The following is a 21,795-nucleotide window of genomic DNA, read 5'->3' as shown; positions in this document are numbered from 1 at the left end:
ACATGGCACATATTGCACTTTTACTTTCTTCTCCAACACTTTGTTTTTGCATTATTTAAACCAAATTAAACATGTTTCATTATTTATTTGAGGCTAAATTGATTTTATTGATGTATTATATTAAGTTAAAATAAGTGTTCATTCAATATTGTTGTAATTGTCATTATTACAAATGAAGATTATTATTTTTTATTTTATTTTTTTAATCAGCCGATTAATCGGTATCGGCTTTTTTTGGTCCCCCAATAATCGGTATCAGTATCGGCGTTGAAAAATCATAATCGGTCAACCTCTAATTTCAATGCAGCAATGTAGAAGGAAAAGCTGTGTACATTTGCAAATACTGTGCCAAATCATGTGAAGAATGCAACAAAGATGCAGAATCATCTGGCCAAGTGCATAAAGTTCCCTCAGCGATCACAACAAGCAACCTCTGACAAAAGTCCTTCTACTTCTAATCAAGGTGAAAATGATGAATCAGACACCTTATCGATAGCAACAGCTCTTGGTCCTCCTGGAATCAGAAGTTTTTTGGAATCAATGGAGAAATGTAGTCAGAAATGCTGATGAATGTCTTGCTCGAGCTGTGTAGGCAACTGGTTCACGTCTGATGCCCACAGGCAATGTGTATTGGAAGAGATTTCTGAATGTTCTTCCCCCAGTATACACCCCTCCAACCAGACATGCTTTATCTACTCACTTGCTGGATGCAGAGTTCAAGTGAAGGGCAAGCAAATCATAGAGAAAGCAGACTGTATTCCAATCATCTCTGATGGGTGGTCGAATGTTTGTGGGCAAGGAATAATTAACTACATCATCTCCACCCCTCAACCAGTATTCTACAAGAGCACAGACACAAGGGACAACACATTCGTCTCCATATTGCAGATGAGCTGAAGGCAGTCATCAATGACCTTAGACCACAGAAGGTATTTGCACTGGTGACAGACAATGCTGCGAACAGACAATCCTACCTCACATCACACCCATTGGCTGTACAGCTCAAGGACATCATGGCACTGAAAACAATGGATACACTCTACAAGAGAGCCAAGGAAATGGTTAGGTATGTGAAGGGTCATCAAGTTATAGCAGCAATCTACCTCACCAAGCCAAGTGAGAAGAATAAGATCCCCACATTGAAGCTGCCCAGCAACACCCGTTGGGGTGGTGGTGTCATCATGTTTGACAGTCTCCTGGAAGGGAAGGAGTCTCTCCAAGAAATGGCCATATCACAGTCTGCCGATACGGACAGCCCCATCAAGAGGATAACGTATTTTGTGAGACAGTGGTAAGCAGCCTGAAACTCCTGAAACCTATAGCAGTAGCCATTGCACAGATTGAGGGAGACAATGCCATCCTGTCTGATGTTCAGACTCTGCTTGCAGATGTAAGAAAATAAATCTGTACTGCCCTGCCCACTTCACTGTTGCTCCAAGCAGAGGAAACTGCAGTTCTGAAATACATCAAAAAGCGTGTAGACTTCTGCCTGAAGCCCACACACGCCGCAGCGTACATGTTGGACCCCAAGTATGCTGGCAAGAGCATCCTGTCTGGTGCAGAGATCAACAAAGCCTGTGGTGTCATCACTACTGTGTCTCGCCACCTTGGCCTGGATGAGGGCAAGGTTCTTGGCAGTCTGGCGAAGTACACCTCCAAGCAAGGGCTTTGGGATGGAGATGCAATATGGCAGTCTTGCCAACATATCTCATCAGCCACCTGGTGGAAGGGACTTTGTGGATCTGAGGCTCTTTCCCCCATCATCCTCCAAATCCCACCAACATCAGCCGCCTCAGAGCGCAACTGGTCCTTGTTTGGGAACACACATACACACACCAAAGCATGCAACAGGCTGACCAATACAAGGGTTGAAAAATTGGTGACAATCTAGGCAAATTTGAAGCTTTTTGAGCCTGACAACGAGCCATCCTTAACAAGATTTGAAAGTGGCAGTGAAGATGAAGCCTCAGATTCGGATGTTAAAGAGGTGGACATTGAGGAGGTCCAGAGAGAAGACATGAAAGCGTGAGAAGAAGACAGAGAAGAAGAAGACAAAGTTTCTAGACTATGATTTTACCGATGTATGTTGAAAATGTTTTTTTGGGAGATGCGATGGATCATTGAGAATCATTCAATATCCCTTTCTTTTGTTGTTCAGTGAAATCATCCCATGTGAAGAGTCAACTCATTTAAAGTTCAATTCGTAACTAAATTGTTTTTAAAATTTCTATTGGAAGGATTTAATCATTTGTAATTATCTCTACTTATAAGGCAAAAGGTTTGTTTCTGTCTGCATTTGAAATGGTAAATATATCCAATGCAAAAATCTACATTTAAATGGCATTAATATTAATGTGCATATATTTCCATTAATTCCCATATATTCCCATTAATTCCCATGGAAAGTTTCCAACTCTGAATATTCCCCAAAATGTGCAACTCTAACGGTGCCACGTTAAAAGTCACTGAGCTCTTCAGTAAGGCCATTCTACTGACAATGTTTGTCTATGGAGATTGCATGGCTGTGTGGTTTTATACACCTGTCAGCAACAGGTGTGGCTGAAATAGCTGAAACCATTCATTTGAATGGCTGTCCACATACTTGTATATAGTGTATGACAATCTGGATACCACCAAAGCCCAGTGCTAAGGGCCAAGCAACAACAGTACATCAATAGGCCTGCTATGCCTGCATTGAATGCTTCTTGTTCTTGCCAAGGAGCCAAAATACTTGTGTAGCTCCAGAATCTAGATCAACTGTTGAGAGCAGTGACTCGGTCATAGCCTGGACATAATCCTAATGCCCTGTTGGCATGTTTTCTGAGTCCCAAAAGGCACCCTATTCCCTCAGTAGGTCACTCCTTTGGACAAGGGCCCATAGGGAATAGGGTGCCATTTATGACACAGTTACAACTGACACAGCTTAAGGTGAAAGAGCCTAATGAGCCTAGTAGCTAGTACAACCAAATAAAACATGGCAAACACAGACAGAGAGTAACCTGATGTAACAACACTGGCACGGTGTGAAAACACTGTCTATTTGTAACTATTCCTATAAAGCGGTACATATGTTTGGAACAGAACTCTTCTGATTTTGTGAGGGGCTCTGAAGTTCCTTGAATTCAGAACTTCTGAAACAGGCTCACAGATAACTGTGTTTCCATCTTCTGTAGCCTGACACTTTATAAAGTATAATTTGCTCTTTACTGAAGGTCTGGGTACAACAGGGATGTGGTACAGTTATTATACAGTCAACCATTATATCAACCTTGTGTAAGGCCTTATTAATTATTATGGTGCTGTATCGTGTTTGCATCCTTAATTAGTCAGGTATAGAATGGGATCACCGGTGTGTCACCAATCCCACACGTGGTCACACTCAAGCAACACCAAAAGCATTGCAGAACGGCATGTCACGTTGTGGAAGCATTTCCCTGGGACAGCATATCATATCATATGACCTCCCGGGTGGCGCAGTGGTCTAGGGCACTGCATCGCAGTGCTAGCTGCGCCACCAGAGTCTCTGGGTTCGCGCCCAGGCTGGGTTGGGTTCGCGCCCAGGCTCTGTCGCAGCCGGCCGCAACCGGGAGGTCCGTGGGGCGACGCACAATTGGCATAGCGTCGTCCGGGTTAGGGAGGGTTTGGCCGGTAGAGATATCCTTGTCTCAGTATGTAAAATGTAATAGAATGTATGCACTCTACTGTAAGTCGCTCTGGATAAGAGCGTCTGCTAAATGACTAAAATGTAAAAAATGATATGAAGCAACACTGGCAGTGATTAGGCCATATGAGAATGTAAATAGTGCATGTTGAAGCAGACTTTGCACAATCAGTGAGCCCTGAACTACAGAGTACTTGTGTTGTGTAGTTATGAGCAGTAGCTTTACTGAACAAAAATGAACACAATAAGCAACCATTTCAAAATTTTAATGAGTTACAGTTCATAAGGAAATCAGTCAATTTAAATAAATTCATTAGGCCCTAATCTATGGATTTTACATGACTGGGAATACAGATATGCAGCTGTTGATCACATATACCTTAAAGGTAGGGTTGCGGATCAGAAAACCAGTCAGTATCTGGTGTAACCACCATTTTCCTCATGCACCGCAACACATCTCCTTCGCACACAGTTGATCAGGCTGTTGATTGTGGCCTGTGGAGCGTTGTCCCACTTCAATGGCTGTGTGGAGTTGCTAGATATTGGCGGGAAGTGGAACACACTGTCTATGCAGAGCATCGAACATGCTCAATGGGTGGCATGTCTGGTGAGTACGCTGGCCATGGATGAACTGGGACATTTTCAGCTTAAAAGGAATTGTGTACAGATACTTGCGACATGGGATCATGCATTATCATGACGTGATGGTGGCAGATTAATGGCACAAAAGTGGGGCTCAGGATCTCATCACACTATCGCTGTGTATTCAAAGTGCCATCGATAAAATGCAATTGTGTTCATTGTCTGTAGCTTCGCCTGCCCATACCATAACTCCACCACCACGGGGCATTCCATTCACATCAGCAAACCGCTTGCCCACACAATGTCATATGTAGTCTGTGGTCGTATGGCCATTTGAACATACTGCCAAATTCTCGAAAATTACATTGAATTAGCTTATGGTATAGAAATGCACATTCAATTCTCTGGCAACAGCTCTGGTGGACATTCCTGCAGTCAGCATGCCAATTGTACACTCCCTCAAATATTGAGACATCTGTGGCATTGTGTTGTGTGACCAGACTGCCCATTTTCGAGTGGCCTTTTGTCCTCAGTATATGCTGCACATGTGTAATGATCATGCTGTTTAATCAGTTTCTTGATATTCCACATCTGTCAGGTGGATGGATTATCTTGGCAAATGAGAAATGCTCACTAACAGAGATGTAAACAAATATGTGTTTGTGTGTATGTGATCTTTTATTTCAGCTCATGAAACATGGGACCAACATTTTACATGTTGTGTTTATATTTTTGTTCAGTGTAGTTTATTGGCATGTGACAGTAAAACTGAACGCCTTTCTGGAAAATAATATTGTTGTTATTTGGGAATATTAAGTAATGTTTCCCTTAAGATTCTCACACTGTTGTCTATCTACTCAGCTAGCTAAATCATGGGACTAATGTAAAACCGTCAACACTGAAGTCTTTGAAAGTGAACACAACAGACTTTCACAAGTCTTGCGTCCTCCCTAGGGCCAAACAATTCCCGTGAGATGATACCAACCACACCGTCACAGTGACTAAGCAATGGCTGGCTAACTTAGCTAGCTAAGTAAAGGTATGATTAGGTAAAAGGGACAATCGGTTACATGTCAGTAACATGTCTCAATTAGCTAGAAAGCTGGATAGATAGGTTCGCAGGGAAACGGATGTTAGAAAGATATAGTTGGTAGTACAACCAACTAACGTTAGGCCTATAGAGTTAAGCATGCTTACAAACAAGATGCAACTAACGTTAGAGGACTTGCCTTTTATGTAGCTAACAGTTAGTGTTTCCCTAGCCACTAGCCGAGTTAGCTAACATTAACTAGCGTACTTATTAGTCTGTCTTAATGACACAGCAATTAATAGCTAGCACGGCGTTACTATCCGTGTCCATGGTTAACGTTAATCATATCGTGATTTAATACAGCCATTTCCCTTGAAATGTTAACGTTGAGTAGCTGGCTATTGTTCTGGCTGGCTAATGTTGGCTAGCTAACTAACTTCGTTAACTTTAGCCAACTAACGTTAACTCAGGGTTTCTTGCCTGGTTAACCTTAATCCTGGGAGCTAAATCGACAAGGCCGAGTCAGTGACAGTGATGCCTACACTGAGCTCAAAATAAACCGGTCAAATTGCGAATGTTACCAAGCTACTACCGGTACCGTTAGCCCACTTTCTAACGGAAATCTAACTTTAGATAGCCTAGCCGACTAAACCAAATACATGTATAACTTACTCCTTCTGTCTGACTAAACTCCACCATTTGCGATTGAGTCGAGTCGGCTAGTTGCTAACTACATCGGCAAATACCGTTATTTGGCCAATCAAATGTAGTTCGTTCCTCGTTAACCACGTTACTACCTAAAGCTAGTTCGGGGCAGGTGAATGGCAACCAGCTAGCTAGAAAGTCAGACACTTGGGTAAATTCACACTTACGTGGAAAGTTTCCTTGTCCAAAACAAGACACCCGGCCATATCTCTCGAAGCTGGACAGCCCGGCCCAAGTTCCCTTTGATTTGACCCAAAATGTCATTGGATTCTTCGTCTAATATATCCGCATATGGCAGAAGTTTGTTGTAGACGATGTCTTTTTGAGAGACAAATCCTAATGTCCCCGACACGTCTTTTTTCATATTACAATTTCCCAAAATGTCTTTGTTATCTTCTTTGCTTGACAAGTTAGCGCTAAGTAGCTAGTTTGTGTCCTTCTATAGCTAGCTACAACAACTTAATGTTTATTTTGTAACATCCTAGCTAGCTAAATATCACAATTTTGCAGTGATATGGCAATATCCGATAAAAATCCGATTCAGTTGAAGATGGTTTCTTGAAAAATTGCTTTGGCACTTAAAAATGATTTATCCTTACCCAACTACCGAAGCTACATTCATATGACTTTTCACGCAAACCGCTCCTCCCCGACCCTTACAGTCATTTCCGCCAGTCTAAAAACAACTTCTTCGGCCGATTGCATTCCATTTAAGGAGCGTACCACGCCACCTACTGTAGTGGAGGCAATTCACTGCCTACCTAAATTAAATTATTTGTGATATAGTACTATACAATTGGGGGAAAGGAACAATTACCCTGCCAACTATTAGCACTCAAAAATATAATAAAAAATACCCATCTCATCCTACTCCAGATGTATGGTCTGGGAGGACAGAACTCTACCACTCAATACCCCCTAAAACTGTTCTGCAGTAAAATCTCGCAACGCCAAGTATTTGTCTGCCGCTGCCACCACAACCTCTTTTCTGTGACTTTCGATCAATTTCTGTAGCACAATTGACAACCATAGCTATGAATGCAAAGAAGCCTACCTTACTGACACATACAGCATATTCACATCACTATTAGTCTCTGCCTATTCACAGGAATCCTCTCAGGATCCCTCACCCTGTACCACTCTTCACTGCTACAGCATACAATACTTTATGTACTACTCTGACCGTGGCAACTTGCCTTTCACCAGACACCTTTGATCTCTAGCCCCACAACTAACTTCCTCCACCGAAACTACTCATTTTAAGCCCTCCTGCACACTTCCCACATTAGGCCTCACCCTCCTACATACTGCCCATACATTTTACACCAAATTTAGGAACAAGCACTCCCACAGAGTAACTTACACTTCTTACCTTGACCTTATCTGGCAAAGACTACATCAAAACAGACAGCGTCTTCTCCATTTCCCCACCGGATCTGCATTGAACCAAACGGCAAGTATCAGACACAGGGAGTCTTCACTTTCAACTGATCTTCAACATTTAATATCAACCCTGTTATCACTACTTTCAACAGTGCCCTGCTCCAGAGAGCAAAGCAAGTCACATTTCTTCTATCTAATCGCGTGATCCAGAGTGCCCGCTTCCTCTGGGCTGAATAAACAATAAAACCAACACTAGTCCACTCCTAGTTACTGTCACCAACTCAACCTCTTCTCCACCCAACCTACCAACACAACATGAGATCTCAAACCAGTGTGCCTTTCACCTAATACCATACCCTATTCAAAGGCACTGAAATATTTTGTCTTGCCCATTCACCCTCTGAATTGCATACATACACAATCCATGTCTTTAAGGTTGGCGGATCACATCCAACTTATAGGTGCATACACCGCCACCTACTTTCTGGAGCGTGAGGCCAGTCACAGCCTACCTACATGAAATGCTCTTCATTAGACCTGTTCCTCTAAGTTAAATATAGCCCTAGACACCACCTACACTCCAGTATAAAAACCCAATAGCACTACTTTGACCCTATCTGCACCATGCCAATGGCCTGGGAGGACAGGACACCACCTTGCAACACACCCTGTAATTCTTCTGAAGTCAAATCTCATATACATCTCTGCAACTGCCACCACATCTATTTTCTGTGATTTACATTGCTGCAGTAAAGTTGTTTATCACTGGTATGAACGCTAAGAAGCCAACCTTACTGAAGCATAAATCTCTCTTTGGCCTATCCCCCTGTTCTGGTACAAATCTACTACTCACAGGAATCCTCTCAGGATTCCTCACCCATGCTCCATTTATAAACTGCCTCAGCATACGACACCTTCTGCACTACTTTGACCACTTCAAGCTGCCTCACTTGCACCAGACACTTTCCGATGCCCTCCTGCACACTTCCATTATCTTGGAATCTCCCTCCTACAAACTGCCGCAGCATGACCATTAACGTTGCACCTGAAACAGTGTATTCAGTACAAAAGCTAAACAGTATAACTGATATAGCATAACATTACTTTCTTAGGTTGAGACAGACTCAAAACTACTGACGCTTCCCACCAGGTCTGAGATACACCAATGGAAATCACTCCTTTCAATGGTGCCCTGCTCCTAAGAGCAAAGCAAGAAACAGATCTTGACCCAAGTTGTGTGACACAGAGCACCTCTTCCCTCTTATCAGAAGAGACAAACAACTATCACAAGTCCACTACAGGTTACCCTGAAACCACAAATGAATCTAACAAAAGGCAACAGCCCACTTTCAAGGCTTAAAAATCCTTCTTTAACCTGTCTCCTCCCCTTCATCTATGCTGATTGAAGTGTATATAACAGATGACATCAATAAGGGGTCATAGCTTTCACCTGGATAGTTTGGTACACTCAGTGTATATGGAAGTAGTTTAGTGCCCCCAAAAATTGGTTAAATATGTGTAAATGGTTAGTAGTATGACCATCTTAAAACAATTCCATATGTTAGCTTAGTAGAACATCCCATGCTTACACTGTGGGGCAGGGGTGTCAAACTCATTCCCTGGATGGCCTAGCATCTGCAGGTTTTTGTTTTTTCCTTTCAATTAAGACCTAGACAACCAGGTGAGTGGGGTTCTTTACTAATTAGTTACCTTAATTCATCACTCAAGTACAAGTGAGAAGCGAAAACCCGCAGACACTCAGCGCTCCGTGGAATGAGTTTGACACGCGCTCGGAGGCGTTGTAGTCAACTGGGTGGGACTTCCAACTTCATTGGTTGATCCCTCCTTGTGACCCTGTTAGAGTCATGTCCAACCGGGTCATCAGGAAGGATCAGCCAATCGTGAAGAAGAAAATTGATTACTTCAAACTAGAGAATTCCTCAAATGGTGCCTGCTGCCCATGCTGTCACAGACTCTATAATGGCACAGATGGAAAGATTAGTCCTCTATCTATCTCTATGAATGCAACACACTTTGAAAGGCGGTGACCAGGGGCGGTTTGGTACTAAAAATCGTAGTTTCCTAACCTGCTGTGTAAGGTCTCCTAACCAGCTATGAAAATGTCACTTCGGTATCGAAGTGCCATGAAAAGAGTGTTTACCCAAAATTGATGTCAAACTCCCATGAGTTTTTCAAACTGTCTGCCCAAAGTTGGTGGGTGTTCAAGCAGTAAGGCTAACGAAGCCGACTGTAGTCGAAAGTTGGCGAGTGAAGTCAGTGAAGTGCATCTGTGACAGTCGAAAGACATACAATTTGGTTGTTTTCCAACAGAAAGGCTCAGATCAACATGGCAGTTTTAACATAGATGCTGATGTTTATAAAAGTTTTCACAAATTAATGTCAAAATAAACTTGTCCATATCCTCATCACACACAAACTGAAAACATAACGTGAAAACATAACATTCATTGGTTAGAGAGTGGTCTCATATTACTTTTATTTGTATCCCCTGTAAATGGTTCTGTGCTTTGTACCAGATTGTAACCATTTATACGATCAGCACACATGCATTTTATTGTTTTCTGACCTCTGTAATCGAGAGACAATGCTGGAGCCATGTGATAAGGTAAGCAGTGTTTGCTAGCTGCTAACAAGGTATTTTGGTTAGGTCAAGGATCTGTGGTTAGCTAGGTGCTAATGAAAATTAGCTAGATAACCACCGACTGTAGTTACGTGCACAAAACACATCACCTTCCTTACAAGTAAAAAGTAAAACAGCATAGGCTAGCATAATGACTGTTTCGACCTTTTTATTGACATGTTTTTAGTGAGCTAGCCAGCTAGTTAACATTAGCTCATGGTTTGTGTAGTCATACTTTTTCACGTGGGATCATGCTAGCTAGCGTTAGCCCACCTGGGAAGGGATATTATGCTAGCTAGTTAATGTTAACTCACCGTTCGTGTAGTCAGACTTGTTAGCTAACGTTAGGCCGGCACCATGGCAAGGATAATTGGTTAGCTAACATGTCACCACTTAGAAAAGTCTGACTACATGAACGGTGAGCTAATGCTAACTAGCTACCTAGCTAAATATCACCTGGTGGACTAGTTAGCTACATTAACCAAATGTTGCTAACTAGCTCACAAATTACTTGTGGGCTCTGGCCCAAGGCTAGTACTTTTCAGACTGTGCCAGTAGACAATGTGTCAAACTGCCTGACACAGCAGTGACATTTTGCCTTTACAAACATCACATGCCACAGATTTAGGACCTGAATGCTACCCGGGCTAGTAGAAATCGTGGTCTGCTGGCCAGTGACCAAATCCTTATGTTCACTCCCTGCATGTCAGTACCTTTCAGACGATCCCCCTACCACTGTTGGTCCCCCTCAGTGACATCACGGCGGGGGGTTATCTGGAATGCTCAACTAAAAGATTAGGACAGTCTAGGGTACTACTTGCCCGAAGAGATTAAGTATTGCGATTGGGTATACACCTATACTTATGACTCTAATTCTCAAGAGGAAAATCCATCCCAGCAGAAATGTCCCATCCACATAGTAGGATTTTAGATGTGCAGATAGACCAAAGCACAGTCTATTTTATTGTTACTATAGTCAAGTCTGTAGGTTATGGTATTTACATATCAATGTTACCATTTTAGTAATCAACATAGCTAGCTAGTAAAATGTACTTTTTTCTTGTCTTTCTGACAGGCGGCCCGGAAACCCAGTGACAACACTGGGGTCTGCAGCTGCCAATTTCCGTTGGGAAAGAGAAATGGCCCTGTATTTACCTGAAAAGGTAGCTCATCCACCATGGCAGAAGACAAATATCCAGATTATTGATTGGGAAGAACAAACAATGAGACATAAGGATTGGGTGTTGAGGGAACACTTTGTCCAAGGTGGGTTTGTGTTATGATAAACAATGTATTTTCTGTCCAGATAAAGATGCTGATACAGCATTGAAAAAGACCTACCACTGACTAAATGTCTCTTTGTTTTCCAGTCCAACAGGAGTGCATCCTTCAGACCATCCAGTGCATGGACATCCTGTGCTAGTGTGATCCGAGCACGAGCATCCAGTTTTGGAGAGACTACAGCACATCGAGCCTGTGGGCTGAAAGGTCAGAAACTCAAATATGTTACAATATTATGTAAAACATTGAATTTGTACATTTTGATTTTATGTCCACTTTTCCCCATGTTTTAGACATGAGGCACTTGTTTTTCAACAATGTCAGGTACAGGCAGGAATGACTGGGGCCTTCAGCAAGTAAAACACAGTGGGAAATAAATAATTTCAACATCAGTGGTAGGTTCTAATTCTCAGAGCAAAAACTCTAAGGACACTATTAAAGCTCAAAGCAAGTTTATTCTTCCAAGAGGATCAATATAGCTGCATTAGACAAAGACATTGTTTACATGAATCCCCGAGCTGACAAGTTAAAAATCAGTAATTCTGCCCCTGAACAAGGCAGTTAACCCACTGTTCCTAGGCCATCATTGAAAATAAGAATTTGTTCTTACGTAACTGACTTGCCTAGTTAAATAAAGGTACAATAAAAATAAATAAACAAGCACTGATATTTAACTGTTTCTCATAGGCTGAGTCTCCTCCTACACATCTGAACAAACATTGTATCTTAAGTGCTAGGCAGGAAACTAAGTGATACAGGCCATAAACTTTTCTTTCTCTCTTAACGTGACCTGACCTCAACCCCCTTCATCACTAATCCATGGCTCTCTCCCCTTTTCACTGCCTGCCACATGTCATCATTTCCCCTGCACTCTGCACATTCCAAGCTTAATTGCACACACTATATACCTTCCTCATACAGATAACCATTAACTTCTGGTGTAGACCCTCTAAACCTAAGCACTCAATATTTCAATAGGAGACCTGATAATTAACCCTATCCCAAGTTTAGGAGTTAGGACCCAAAATAAAATCAACAGATATCAATTCCCCATAAAGTTTACTACACTGAACAAAAATATAAATGCAACAAAGTGTTGTTCCCATGTTTCATGACCTGAAATAAAAGATGCCAGAAATGTTTCATATGCACCAAAAGCTAATTTCTCTCAAATGTTGTGCACAAATTTGTTTGCGTTTCTCCTTTGCCAAGATAACCCATCCACCTGACAGGTGTGGCATATCATATAAGAAGCTGATTAAACAGCATGATCATTACACATGGGCACCTTGTGCTGGGAACAATAAAAGGCCACTCTAAAATGTGCAGTTTTGTCACACAACACAATGCCTCAGATATCTCAAGTTTTGAGGGAGTGTGTAATTGGTATGCTGACTGGAGGAATGTCCACCAGAGCTGTTGCCAGATAATTGAATGATCATTTCTCTACCATTCAGCTGAACAGCTGATGAAACTGTGGGTTTGCGCAACCAAAATATTTCTGCACAAACTTTCAGAAACCGTCTCAGGGAAGCTCATCTGCGTGATCGTCGTCCTCACCAGCGTCTTGACCTGACTGCATTGAGGCGTCGTAACAGCCTTCAGTGGACAAATGCTCACATTCGATGGCCACTGGCACGCTGGAGAAGTGTGCTCTTCCAGGATGAATCCCGGATTCAACTGTACTGTGCAGATGGCAGACAGCATGTATGGCGTGGTTGTGAGCAGAGTGCCCTTTGGTGGTGGTGGGGTTATGGTATGGGCAGGCATGAGCTACGGACAACAAACACAATTGCATTTTATCAATGGCAATTTGAATGGACAGAGATTGTGACGAGACCCTGAGGCCAATTGTCATGCCATTCATCCGCCCCATCACTTCATGTTTCACTATGATAATTCACTACCCCATGTCGCAAGGATTGTACACAATTCTTGAACGCTGAAAATGTCCCAGTTCTTCCATGGCCTGCATACTCACAAGACATGTCAGCCATTGAGCATGTTTGGGATGCTCTGGGTTGACGTGTGCGACAACGTGTTCAGCCATTGAAAAGGAGTGGGACAACAATCAACAGCCTGATCAACTCTATGCGAAGGAAATGTGTTGCACTGCATTAAAATGGTCTTCACGGAGGCTGTAAGACCTTCCCTCGATGTAGAAATCCCTAGACTTCACTACCTCTTCAATGGTAAGGTCCATTGCACCATAGGCACACTTGCCTTCAACCCTTGACCTTGTCTCTTTCTGAATACAATGTAAAAATAAATAAACATTTTCAACAATATGGTCCCATTCTGTGTGCAGCGTTGTCTCTTTCTGAAGACAATGTAACAAAAAATAAATGTTTTCAGCAATATGGTCCCATGTGGAGCAGTCAGTGAGGAAGGCCTCAAAACGCCTGCACTTTGACTGTTCTTGCCAGAAATAGCCTACCCACTGAAGTTCTGGTCAAAGTCTATACTACACTGGTCAGCCCTTCTCTGGAATATGGTGGATTGCTGTTAGTTGGATGCAGAGGAGGGCCTTGAGGATCCTCTCCAGACGCAGAGCAGTCCAACCACAGCTCCCCTCACTGCAGAGGAGGGCCTTGAGGATCCTCTCCAGAGGCGGAGCAGTCCAACCACAGCTCCCCTCACTGCAGAGCAGGCGAGAGCAGGCTGCAGTGCACCTAGTGAAGGATATCACATTTTAATATTTCCATCATGATATATGTCCTATAATGTTTCAACTGTTCTGTATTCTATTCGTGTCACGTATTATCTACTTTAAATTAGTGTTTTGCAATTATTAGTAATGTAAATTCTGCATTTCGTCAGTTTTATCTGTGGAAGAATAAAACCCATTCTGTGTGCAACGTTGTCTCTATATAAATTATTTTATCTTTCTTCGCTCTGTGTTTCATAATTTTCCTTCAATTCCAAGAGGCTGAATGTATCGCACAGGAGAAAGCATCCGAGCGAGTGAAACAGCGCCCCTCTGTCTCTCTATGTGTAGGTCATCTATCTGATGCTGTCAGGCCCAAACGAGTATGACATTGTTGCCGCCTAGAACATTGAAGGCAAGGGAAGCCAGCGAGCATCTGGCCTTCCTTGACAAAAATATATAACAAATTAGCCAATCAGCGTTGAGCCAAACTGAGTGAGCTCAACTGTGAATGGTCCACGAAAAAAAAGTGTGAAGGGGAGCCAGCTTGAATTTGGCGTCACTCCTATCAAATCCCATTGACAGAAAAACTTGAATTGTTGCATCTCGTTGTGTTATTGTCCTCCGGTGTCTAGCTAGCCAGCTAACTAAAATTGTCCCTTTCCTAACTTAGCCATGGATGGAGATAAGGATTTGGACTTGTGGTTTTACTTAATTCTCCGTTCTGGCCAATGATTATAACAGCAATTTGGATCCAACCACTAATTCATGCATTGTTGTGCCCCTGGCCTGGAAGTTGTGTAGCTAGATGTAGAAAGATAACCTAGCTAACTTTGCCCATGAATGGAAGTTAGGCTAGCGAGCAAGCATTTTAGCCAGGTAGCCTAGGACAACAAAAATGTAACGTGTGTACTGTATGACAGAGTGATAGACCATTTCGTAAACATGAAAGAGAAGATGGCATTGGCGTGTTCTACAAGTAGGGTGAGTCTACTTGCATGCACGCACACACACACACACACACACACACACACACACACACACACACACACACACACACACACACACACACACACACACACACACACACACACACACACACACACACACACACACACAGAAATCAGAACCATGGACAGACATCATTTTTAGCTTACATTGATTGGACTAAATTGTTTTGATATCTTTTAGTTGTATTAGACTAAGCAGAGGTGATTAGATGATGTTGACGTTGAAATAGTGCTGGAATAGTGGAGGCAGGTAACGCTCTGTGGTTCTAAATCAATAGTTAGTATAGTGGTCCGAAAATGACAAAAACATTAACTTACTTGACCATGCTGTAGGTCATGTACCTGTCTGCTACTGTACATGCAATATGCTTTGTGGACTTCACTGGACAGAGGTTGCTATCTGATAAAACAAAGGTTGGTTGAATTTATTCTGCCACTGTGTCTAATTATTGTCTCTGCCTTAGGCCTATATATCACGGTGGTTAGGCATATGAACTAACGGGTTATAGAGCAAACAATGTAATTATCACAACTAAAACACTGAGCCACATGGGACCCCAGTACTGACTTCAGTTCTCACCACTGTCTGAATGGAGCCTCACCCCTTTAACAAGTACAAAATGGCCATATTAGATTGTGATGTTATGACAAAATAATACCTTCCTCCTACAGATAAACATTAACTTCTGGTTAATTAGATTCTAGATTATATCCATACTTTATTTATATTTTTGACAACTTTTACTTCACTACATTTGTAAAGAAAATAATGTACTTCTTACTCCATACATTTTTCCTGAAACCCAAAAGTATTTCACATTTTGAATACTTAACAGGACAGGAAAATGGTCAAATTCACACCCTTATCAAGAGAACCGCACTGACCTTACCTACTGCCTCTGATCTGGCAGACTCACTAAACACACATGCTTCATTTGTAAATGAGGTCTGAGTGTTGGAGTGTACCTCTAGCTATCCGCAAATTTAAAAAAGCAAGAAAATGGTGCTGTCTGGTCTTCTTAAGTCATTTGAAATAATTTATACTTTTGATACTTAAGTATATTTTAGCAATTACATTTAGTTTTGATACTTAAACATTTTTAAAAACAAATACTTTTACTCAATAAATATTTTACTGGGTGACTTCCACTTTTACTTGAGTCATTTTCTATTAAGGTATTTTTACTTTTACTCAAATATGACAATTGGGTACTTTTTCCACCACAGATTTTTTCCCCACATTAACCTAATAAAAACAGTTCTGTATGAATGAGGTTTGTGCAGTAGGTCTAATACATATCACAACCTATTGGCTATGTGCCTGGCCTGCCAATATTGTTAATTTCAGGCCATGTTATATTTCAACACTCAAGCTTTGATAACAAAAGAGATCAGTTGGTGTAGCACTTGCAAGGTACAGCTGAGCATAAATTGAAATAATTAGCTTTTTTATTTTACAGGACTGATGGTACCTGCAACTGATGGTTATGGTGCTTTCAAGACTGGGAACTCGGATAAAACTAGGTCAAATCACGACGTTGGTGAACTTCAGGTCCGGAAAGTTGGAGCTCTAGAAAGATGCCAGAGTTTCCGAGTTGGATGACTGTTCAAAACTATTTTTCCCAGTCGGATCTCGTTTTTTTTTTCGAGGTCCCAGTTGTCTTGAACGCAGTGGAGTCAGAACACTGAATTCGTCTCAGCTGGGGGAGAGAGAGAGCAGCAGATTGTCCGCCTCTCAAGGTCCCTGCTCTCCCATTCCTTTCCTCCGGTGAGACTGACCAGAGCGAGGGGACAGTCTTCCATCTGATGGCAAAACTCCAGTTGAAACGCATCTGCCTCATGCACAAATGCATGTTGTTCCTATGACCAGAGAAAGTAAAATAGAACAGGGCAGCACGGCTGACCCTTAAATGCACATTTCATTTATTTTGACCTTTATTTAACTAGGCAAGTCGGTTAAGAACAAATTCTTATTTACAATGATGGCCTACATGGGGAGCTAACAATGATATGCATGTACATCTCTCATGGCTCAAAGTGGAGGAGAGATTGACTTCATCACTACTTTTTTTGTCAAAGGTGTTGACATGCTGAATGCACCGAGCTGTCTGTTTTAACTACTAGCACACAGAAATGGAAACCTATACATACCCCACAAGACATGCCACCAGAGGTCTCTTCACAATCCCAAAGTCCAGAACAGACTATGGGAGGCAGTACTACAAATAGAGCCATGACTATATGGAACTCCATTCCACATCAGGTAACTGATGCAAGCAGTAGAATCAGATTTGAAAACCCCCGATAAAAATACACCTTATGGAACAGGGGGGACTTTGAAGAGACACACAGGTACAGGCACACACATACGCACACAAACGCTAGCACTCTACCCACACGTACATTGAAACAACGTTGTATGGTGGTATTATACGTTTTGTATTGTAGATATGTAGTGGTGTAATAATGTTATGATGCACTGTTTTATCTTTTGTTTTATATTTAATGTAAGTGCCTTAATGTGTTGGCAGGAACTAATGGGGATCCCTAATAAATACAAATATTCCTCGGCATTAAAATAGACCAAACGAGGTGCTAACAATAATTAAAACACAGGGCTATCGATACACTTGGCTACTAATTAATTGCAGCTGCAGCGCGATTAGAAGTAGAGAGAAGCCATTTTATGTTTTGTAATAGTGGTGACAGTGCTGAATAAAGGTTTGACATGAACGCACTTATAAAAACAGCAGCTCTTTGACAGTCTCCCTCTGGTCATAGTTTAAAAAGTTATTAAATCTCATGTATGCTAATAACGTAAACTCACCCCATTCCGTACAAATGTGTGCAACCGCAACATTCAAACGAGGCTACAAAGAAAACTGATGGGAGTGTCAGCTGATGGGACTGTGTTGACTTCAAAATCGGGGGTGTGAACTAGGTTTCTATTCAAGCGCTGATCGACATGGTAATGACTCTATAGTATTTGAGAAAAGTTGAAAAAACGGACCCTCCGTTACATCGTGACGTGTCATAAAGCATAAGGCAACAATCTTTCTCCACCAGGTGTAGCACTTCTCTCGTCGTTTAAAAACAAGAAATGGACAGTGACGGTGGTAAGGGGGGATACCTAGTCATTTTTTGCTTCATCATTGCATGCGATCATCGTTCTCAAAGCCGCTGTTTACTTCTAAGATCACTTTAGCACCGCCCTAAAAACCTGATTCAAGTTCGACGCAAACCTTCAAATAGGTATGTAATGACACATTATATAAACTCTTTATAGTGTTTTATTTACATTTTAGAGGCGATAAGTTGGACAGATCGAGTTTTTAAAAAGACCCGACGGGGCTCTTTGCCTGCTTGAATTATGCAGAAACGGGCAGCGTTTAGGTCATGTAATTGATTCTGTAGGAAAGGGGCGAAATTGTGCTTTACAATGGTATTGACATTACAGTTGATCTGGAAGTATTACGTTTTTGGGGCGCTAAAATAAGGGCAATTGTACGGACCAAGGCGATGTACGAGTTTACGTGAGTTTACGTTATCAAACAATGCTGTAGCCGGGGTCGTGGAAGCTGTAGGTAGGCATTTGAGCTATTCGATTGGCCAGAGCAGTAGGCACACTTGATTTAGCCACAGATCTCCAGGTCCGCCGGGTACTCGGAGTTTGTCGTTTCAGACAAATTAAATGGTTGAAAATGGGAACACTTTGCCTACCAAGTGCAGCAGGGCTTCTGAATCAGGAGCACCTACCGTCAACAGCGCAACACACAAACATAACAAAAATAAAAGGAGCTCAAGCCTTAATGCCGTTATCATTGGATTTTCGACAGAAATGTTTGGTGATTGACTAGGAATGCCTTGGAGATCACGATGAACGGTTGGTGACCACTGGTATAAAGCATACCTGACCCATCCAAGGCAAGAGCACCTCTGGAGCAGGGTTCCATTCAAAGGTGTGATAACATTGGTGGCATTAAATGTTGAAGAGGCTCAGATTAGTACAGAAAGTGTTGTATGCTGAAGCAGTGAAAAGTGGTAGAGGAAGATGTGTACAGGGTGAGGGATCCTGACAGGATTCCTGTGAATAGGCAGATACTAATAGAGAGTGATGGGAAGAATATGTGCTTCAGTGAGGTGGGTTTCTTAGTATTCATACCCATGGTTGTCAACTGTAGTGCAGAAATGGAACGTACAGTAAGTCACAGAAAATGTGAGGTTGTGGTGGCAGATGCAGAGAAGTATTTGGGATTGCAAGGTTTTACTGCTCTTAGTGTTCTGTCCTCCCAGACCGTTAGCCTGGAGTAGGATTAGATAGGATACATTAGTGGAATGGGGTGGTTTTTTGTTGTGAGGACTAATGGTTGGCAGGGTAATTTTGTAGTACCTGAATTGAATGTAGGTAGGCCGTGACTGGCCTCACACTTCAGTACGGTGGCGGTTTATGCACCTAAAAGTTGGATGCGGTCAGCAATCTCAAAGAAGAAAGAAGAAGTGACAACATTACCACCTGGTGGTAGATGCAATAACTGCTATTTTACAAGTCAAGACAACCATCTGCTGTTCAATTCAAGGGGATTTATTGGCATGGGAAACATATGTAAACATTGCCAAAGCAAGTGAAGTAGATAATATACAAAAGTGAAATAAACAATACAAATGAACGGTAACATTGCACTCACAGAAGTTCCAAAAGAATAAAGACATTGCAAACGTCATACTATGTATATATACAGTGTTGTAACGATGTGCAAATGGTTAAAGTACACAAGGGAAAATAAATAAACATAAATATGGGTTGTATTTACAATGGTGTTTGTTCTTCACTGGTTGCCCTTTTCTTGTGGCAACAGGTCACAAATCTTGCTGCTGTGATGTCACACTGTGGTATTTCAGCCAGTAGATATGGGAGTTTATCAAAATCGAGTTTGTTTTCGAAATCTTTGTGGATCTGTGGGAAATATGTCTCTAATATGGTCAGACGCTAATATGCTCTCCCTTGCATCCAGGCAACCCTCCTCAAAGATTGGTAGTAGGCTGGTTGCTAGTAGGTGATGTTAGCAATTAACTATAGCTAGGTAGCTAGCTTGCTAGAGATTAAATGAACATGAAGTTGTTTTAAGGTGGGTGACTATGTTGCTGAATAACTTCTTTGGGTAGAATACGACTGTAGCACAAATTATTAGTTTACAGGGCAAGTGGTCTGTGCGGAGGGTTGCCCGACTAGCTAGCTAGGTAACTAACTCTAGCTAGTAGTTTACCCTAGAGAGGCTAGGGTTACTACACAAAGTGCAGCTTCTACAACAATAATATATTACCTGTTCCTATTTGGGTTACCAATACAGTTTGTATTGGGTTATTAGCCCTAGCTATGCAGTTATTTCAATGTCTGATGATTTCTTTATTGTTGCTCTGTTCAAAGAGTAGCTACATGTAAAGCCATCCCCATGGATGCCTGCTGTCCCTGTCACTGTGCCTCACCATTACACAGACACACACTGGGATTTGATACCAGCAAATACCCTTCAGGCGCTCCTCAGTGGCTTCCCACCTTTGTGTGTAAAGAGGTCGGCTTCTTCAATCATTGCATCACCTGACTCCACCACCCTCCAATGCATTTCCTCCGGCCTGCAGGCCCTTTGACTGACAGGTCACCATGGAGACATTTCTGCCATGGAGTTTGGGACAGGTAGAGTCCTGCTCTGCTCTACCTCTACAGATTATGTAATGTCTGAGATATCCAGCGCTGCTACAGGAGAACCAGGGAGGGTGAGGATCTCTGCTACGTAGCTGTATGGAAATGCAGTATATTAAAATAAAACATTTAAAAAATACAGCTCAGTTAGTTTGTTTTCAGGTGTTGTTGCGTCAGATACAGTTATTGGGACTACAGGGCAATGTAATCCATCTGTCATTTTGTCCCTGTGATCAACGAGTGGCTGCATGCTCAGGGGACAAAGTATACATACTCAACTCCAAGTTAGGTACAGGATGCTGAATATGTACTCTTACAGTCAAATTCAACCCTTAGTGTTTGTGTGATGTTTTTATAACTTTTTGTAAGATGATGACAAAGGAATGGACAATAAAGTTATCTTCTTTCATACATTGTCTGTTTGACTCTGACCTCCAGATAGAGGAAGTGTTGGCTGGCTAGCCACATGGGACCTTTGGCAGCAGCAGGCTTCTGTCCATGGGATGAAGACATCCTGGTGTGCATATCAGAGGACCGCATATTTACGGTACAGCCATGTTATTCACTCACCAGTAAAATAACCCAGCTTCAGTTGTTTTAACTCATTTTGTTGCATCCCTTATGAAGGCTACACTAGCTTTCTACTACAAATGATAGGACTGCTAGTCAGTCAGCTGTATCTTTTTACTACAAATGATAGGACTACCAGTCAGACAGCTGTAGCTGTCTACTACAAATGATAGGACTACCAGTCAGTCAGCTGTAGCTGTCTACTACAAATGATAGGACTACCAGTCTGTCAGCTGTAGATTGCATAATTTCACGTGTGGGATTGTCTGTGTATTATTCCAAGAGAGACTGTTGTCTAAAGGAGGAGTTTTTAAATGTTTACCAATTTTCTAAAGGTTTGGGCTTTAAAAACAGAATATTCTCTATCAGTGTGCTGTATGGTGAGGTAGTTCTCTATCAGTGTGCTGTATGGTCAGGCAGTTCTCTATCAGTGTGCTGTATTGTCAGGTAGTTCTCTATCAGTGTGCTGTATTGTCAGGTAGTTCTCTATCAGTGTGCTGTATGGTCAGGCAGTTCTCTATCAGTGTGCTGTATGGTCAAGTAGTTCTCTATCAGTGTGCTGTATGGTCAGGTAGTTCTCTATCAGT

At 42.0% G+C, this 21,795-nt stretch overlaps 1 protein-coding gene and 1 long non-coding RNA gene across 4 annotated transcripts in view; one reads left to right on the top strand and one right to left on the bottom strand.

Moving 5' to 3' along the window:
* The window catches only part of LOC129862827 (proteasome activator complex subunit 4B-like), a 100,839-nt gene extending 94,180 nt beyond the window's left edge, over positions 1 to 6,659 (bottom strand). For both annotated transcript variants that reach the window (XM_055934847.1, XM_055934857.1), the window contains exon 1: positions 6,146 to 6,659. In XM_055934847.1, coding sequence (XP_055790822.1) covers positions 6,146 to 6,342 — 197 coding nt within the window. In that variant the 5' untranslated portion in view covers positions 6,343 to 6,659. The remainder of the gene's footprint in view (positions 1 to 6,145) is intronic.
* A 3,121-nt stretch (positions 6,660 to 9,780) lies between these two features.
* LOC129862821 (uncharacterized) lies at positions 9,781 to 21,066 on the top strand. 2 transcript variants are annotated; one of them, XR_008760829.1, is made up of 4 exons: positions 9,781 to 9,987; positions 11,095 to 11,268; positions 11,373 to 11,490; positions 16,401 to 21,066. It is a non-coding gene; the product is annotated as an uncharacterized LOC129862821 (long non-coding RNA). The 2 variants fall into 2 exon arrangements; XR_008760828.1 differs by lacking the exon at positions 16,401 to 21,066 and adding an exon at positions 12,801 to 13,571.
* Positions 21,067 to 21,795: the final 729 nt, after the last annotated feature.

Source organism: Salvelinus fontinalis, chromosome 1, assembly GCF_029448725.1.
Source record: "Salvelinus fontinalis isolate EN_2023a chromosome 1, ASM2944872v1, whole genome shotgun sequence".
Taxonomy (NCBI): domain Eukaryota; kingdom Metazoa; phylum Chordata; class Actinopteri; order Salmoniformes; family Salmonidae; genus Salvelinus; species Salvelinus fontinalis.
Note: the sequence above shows the minus strand (reverse complement) of the source record. Positions and strands in the feature narration are given on the sequence as shown.